A 4,803-nucleotide genomic window follows, 5' to 3' on the forward strand; every position below is an offset into this window, starting at 1 on the left:
GTAAGGATCCACTGGCTGCAGAGAAGTTTTCTCAGGTCACACTTTCAAGGTCTCCAATAAGAATTTAATTCAAGAACCCAGTTACTGCATAGTAAGTCCCCCGAGTACTAGGTACATGTCTTGATTGCTGCTAAACCTCAGTAAAGGACTCTTGAATCATCCGTTGGCAATTAATTAGCAAACAAGAACTAATTGCAACAGATAGGTAGCCGCTTAGACTGAAGTCAGTTGTTTTACGTTAATTAAATATGGAGGCCCATGAATTACGCAGACATGTTCTAACCAACATAGAGGCAGAGACAAGCACTGGTGGGGGGAAAAGAGTTATTATTTACTGGCCCAAGAAAGCACCCACAACAAGAGCAGGCTGCAGCACGACATCCTCGGCACAGCTCCCTTGGGCCTGGTGCTGGCAGCAGGGTGCTACTCCTCCACACGTGGGTTGAGGCAAGAGGAACAGAAAGCCTTGCGCAGAGCCCTCAGCACTCTCCTGAAGCGATGGAGTCGTCGCCGTGGGGCCGCTCCTGGGTCTGGAAGAGTGGCAATGCCTGTGGGGGGGAAGAAGAGCTGCAGGCGACGGTCTTCCTTTGGCAACCCATTCCAGTGGCTCACCAGTCTTACAGTCCAGAACTTCCTCCTTAAATCCAACCTAAACTTCCCCTCTTTAGGTTTGAACCTGTTACCCCTTGTCCTATCACTACAGTCCCTAACGAAGAGTCCCTCCTCCGCATCCTTATAGGCCCCCTTCAGATACTGGAAGGCTGCTAGGAGGTCTCCACGCAGCCTTCTCTTCTCCAGGCTGAACAGCCCCAACCTTCTCAGCCTGCCTTCTTACGGGAGGTGCCCCAACCCCCTGATGATCCTCGTGGCCCTTTGCACCGAAGGCTTGCAGCCCTCAGCCCATGGAGGGGAGGCTGGGACGCACCCGAACTCATGCACGCACTGCTGCCGGCCTGGCCTGGGTGCCACCCAACTCGGGGAAGTACCTGGCTGTTTCTCGCTGTCCTGAAATACAGCAGGCGACATTGACGGTGACTCCGCATCCAAGCTTAGTGCCACGTCTGGCTCTTCCACCCGCTGCTGCCTTTTTCCATGGATGACAGTCACAGCCTTGCCCAGGTGTTTCCTCACAAAGCGTCTGACCCTACCCTGCAGGGTAGCAAGAGCACAGGCAGGGGATGGGGGCAACGTCAGTTGGGTGACACAGGGAACACCAGAAATAGCCCTGCCACAAACCCCCTGGGAGCTGCCATCCAAGGCCTTGGGATCCCCGGTGCCAGCCACATGCACCTCACTCACCTGGCGCGGAGAGTCCCGACACAAGGGAGAAGCTGATGCACCTCCATTGCCATCTGCTCCTGGAGGAACGTGGGATGTTGCAGCCTCCCGTCCAGCTGGGACAGGAGACGTGCTCTGCAGATCTCCAGCAGCCTCTCCTGTTGCGTCCATGCCCATGCTGGTGGGGCAGCTGAATCTCTCCTGGGGATCTGCATGGGTGTCCTGGAAGAGCTCTGGGACCGAGGGGTTGACCCAGATGTTGCGTATGGTGAACTCTTCCACTTGGGACAGCACTTTATCAGTGCCCTCTACCCACTCTTTCTCCTTTTTGTCCACTGCCGCATCCAGGATTTGGGTCATCTCCTGAGGTTCCACCACCTGCTGGCTAGCTCCCTGGATCATGGCCAGACACATAATCGGGACCGGTTCAGCGACGTTCCTGGCCACTTCTTCTACAGCCACCTCATAGGCATCAGGGCTGAGCAGGGCAGGTACCTGCCTCTGTGCCTGTGGTGCTGCCTCCTGCTCGACACAGGCAGGAGAAACTGGTGCCGGTGCCGCTTGCTCCTCTTGTGGCACAAGAGTGAGAGGTGTTTGGTGCTCCTCTTCCTCTGCAGCTCCACCCAGTGTAGAAGCTGCCAGTTTGGTGTCCGTGGGAACATCTGGGACAGGAGACACTCTCTGCAAGTCTCCAGCTGCCTCCCCTGTCAGATCCATGCGCATGCTGCTGGGGAAGCCAGACCCCTCCTGGATTTCCTCCTGCGGGTCCTGGAAGAGCTCTGGGACCAAGGGGTTGAGCCAGATGTTGCCTACGGTGAAGTCTTCCACTTGGGACAGCACTTTATCAGTGCCCTCTACCCACTCTTTCTCCTCTTTGTCCACTGCCGCATCCAGGATTTGGGTCATGTCCTGAGGTTCCGCCACCTGCTGGCTGGCTCCCTGGATCATGGCCAGACACGTAATCAGGACCTGTTCAGTGGTGTTCCTGGACATTTCTTCTACAACCCTCTCATAGGCATCAGGGCTGAGCAGGGCAAGTGCCTGGCTCTGTGCCTGTGGTGCTGCCTTGTGCTCATCAACACCAAGAGAAGCTGGTCCCAGTGCCGCATCCTCTTGTGACACTGAAGTGAGAGGTGCACGGTGCTCTTCTTCCTCTGCAGCTCCAGGCAGTGTAGAAGCTGCCAGTTTGGTGTCTGTGGGTCCAGCTGGGACAGGAGACGTGCTCTGCGAATCTCCAGCAGCCTCTCCTGTTGCGTCCATGCCCATGCTGGTGGGGCAGCTGAATCTCTCCTGGGGATCTGCATGGGTGTCCTGGAAGAGCTCTGGGACCGAGGGGTTGACCCAGAGGTTGCAAACGTTGATCTCTTCAACTTCGGACAGCTCTTTGTCCATGGCCTCTTCCCATTTCTCCTCTTCTTTTCTGTCCAGCTCCTCCTCATCAGCTTTCTGTTCCTCCTCAACAGTTTTCTGTTCAGTGATGTTCCTGGCCACTTCTTCTACAGCCATCTCATAGGCATCAGGGCTGAGCAGGGCAGGTACCTGCCTCTGTGCCTGTTGTGCTGCCTCCTGCTCGACACAGGCAGGAGAAACTGGTGCCGGTGCCGCTTGCTCCTCTTGTGGCACAAGAGTGAGAGGTGTTGGGTGCTCCTCTTCCTCTGCAGCTCCACCCAGTGTAGAAGCTGCCAGTTTGGTGTCCGTGGGAATGGGTGGGATAGGAGAAATGCTTTGCAGGTTTTCACCTGCCTCCCCTGTCAGATCCATGCGCATGCTGCTGGGGAAGCCAGACCCCTCCTGGATATCGGCCTGGGGGTCCTGAAAGAGCTCTGCGACTGAGGGGTTGACCCAGAGGTTGCGTACGGTGATGTCTTCCTCTTGGGACAGCACTTTATCGGTGCCCTCTTCCCAGTCTTTCTCCTCTCTGGTCACTGCCGCATCCAGGATTTGGGTCATGTCCTGACCTTCCAGCAGCTGCCGGCTGGTTTCCTGATCCACTGCCACTGCCTCCTGCTCACCTTTGTCAGAAGAATCTGTTTCCTCTGCCTCCTCCTCGATCCTATCCCGGAACTGGTAGCTTGCACTGACAATGCGAGTGGCCTGCACTTTTGCATCTGCTACTCTGATGTTGTCAGAGTCAGGTGCATTGCACTGTGCTTCTGCTGCCGGAGCTTGACTCTCAAAGCCATAGGAGGCTGGGGTCTCTGCCTCCTCCTCAGCAGCATCCCTGTAATGGACCTTCTTCAGGATGCTGTTTGGTGTGACCTCCAGATCCACGTTGTTTTCTTTGTGGCTGTGCGGGGCAGGTGCCCGGCCCTCTGCTTGTCCTGCTGCAGCCTGCCTGCTGATGCCGGGAGAGGCTGGTGCCTCTACCTCCTCGACACCAGCTCTGGAAGAGACTTCCCTCTTGACGCACATGGATGGGACATTCGGATCTGTGTCATTTTCTGCTGAGCTGTTCATTGCAGGTGCCTGGCGCTCTGTCTGTCCTGGTGCAGCCTGCTCGCCACACTCAGCAAAGAATGGTACTTTTGCCTCCTCTTTGGCCACATCTCCGAACTGCCAGTTCGGGACGGTGCTGCATAACACTTGCACATCTGCAACATGCCCCGTGACGCAGTGCAGGGCAGGTGACTGGTGCTGGGCTTGTGCTGCAGCAGCCTGCCTGCTAAAGCCACGAGATGCTGGTGCTGGTGCCATGGGAAGGAGAGGTGCCTGGTGGTACTCTTCCTCAGGAGCTCTGGCCAAGCGGCTCCTCCTGGCCTGTTGCAATGTCTCGATGTTGTTGCGCAGGACCGCGCTCACATTTCCTGTGCCCTTCGCTGTGGCAGAGGCTGTGGGCCTGTGTGGGGCAGGCTGAGAGCTCCGTGGCCTCACAACGGTGCTGCCGTGTGCGGGGATGCCGTACAGCTGTGCAGCGGTTGTGCGAAGCTGCGTTTGGCTGTTCCGCATGCTGCCGATGTCAGTGTCACTGAAGCTGGTTTTAGTGGCAGAGGGTGCTAGTGTCAGGGGAGGCAGCTTGCAGCAGCTGCTGACTGCTCTCACTGGCTGAGATGATGGCTGACGTGGCAGCCGAAGTGGCGGCCGAGGTGCCCTTTCCACCAGCAGTGGCAGATGAAGTGTCTGCTCCTCTGTCCTCATGCTGTGGGGCAGCACCCCTCTGTGCCTCAGGCTGCCCACCTGCAAGAGAAGCCGAGGAGAGAGGCTCTGTGATAGTGTCTCTTGCGCCCGTGTCCCAGCTGGCTGAGCTCATGCAGTTGGGCTCCCCTGCCAGCCCCATGGCAAGGCTCAGCCCCACAGGTGGGTGCTGCCTGCTCCCAGAGCTGGCTGGGGAGAGGGCCGGCCACCCGCAGCCCATGGGCACTGCGCACAGCATCCCCGGCATGCCCGGGCAGCCTGCGGGGCACAGCATGGGAGGCTCAGCTTCCTCCCTCCTGCTCCTCCCACCTGCCCGTCCGCAGTTCCCGTGGTTGGGAAGGTGTTTGGCCCTGTCTCCCTTGGGGTCCCTGCCTGTCCCTGCTGGGTCACGAT

At 57.9% G+C, this 4,803-nt stretch overlaps 1 protein-coding gene across 1 annotated transcript; it reads right to left on the reverse strand.

The window, feature by feature from the left end:
- Window positions 1-329: 329 nt before the first annotated feature.
- Window positions 330-4,224, reverse strand: LOC133209759 (uncharacterized). The gene is made up of 3 exons (XM_061348542.1): window positions 1,300-4,224; window positions 987-1,149; window positions 330-548 (listed from the first exon to the last, which is right to left on the reverse strand). The coding sequence occupies exons 1-3, from the start codon at window positions 4,222-4,224 to the stop codon at window positions 424-426; spliced, it is 3,213 nt and encodes a 1,070-aa protein (XP_061204526.1). The 3' UTR covers window positions 330-423.
- Between the last annotated feature and the right edge of the window lie 579 nt (window positions 4,225-4,803).

Source organism: Neopsephotus bourkii, unplaced genomic scaffold (genome assembly GCF_033783945.1).
Source record: "Neopsephotus bourkii isolate Nb327-2 ecotype Australia unplaced genomic scaffold, CSIRO-AGI_Nbou_v1 NB_359, whole genome shotgun sequence".
Classification (NCBI taxonomy): Eukaryota; Metazoa; Chordata; class Aves; order Psittaciformes; family Psittacidae; genus Neopsephotus; species Neopsephotus bourkii.

Coding starts and splice junctions, on each gene's coding strand:
- LOC133209759 (XM_061348542.1), bottom strand. CDS start 4,224: ATGCGGAACAGCCAAACGCAGCTTCGCACAACCGCTGCACAGCTGTAC. Junction 1,150..1,299: donor GTCGGGACTCTCCGCGCCAG/GTGAGTGAGGTG, acceptor GCTACCCTGCAG/GGTAGGGTCAGACGCTTTGT. Junction 549..986: donor GGACAGCGAGAAACAGCCAG/GTACTTCCCCGA, acceptor TCCCCCCCACAG/GCATTGCCACTCTTCCAGAC.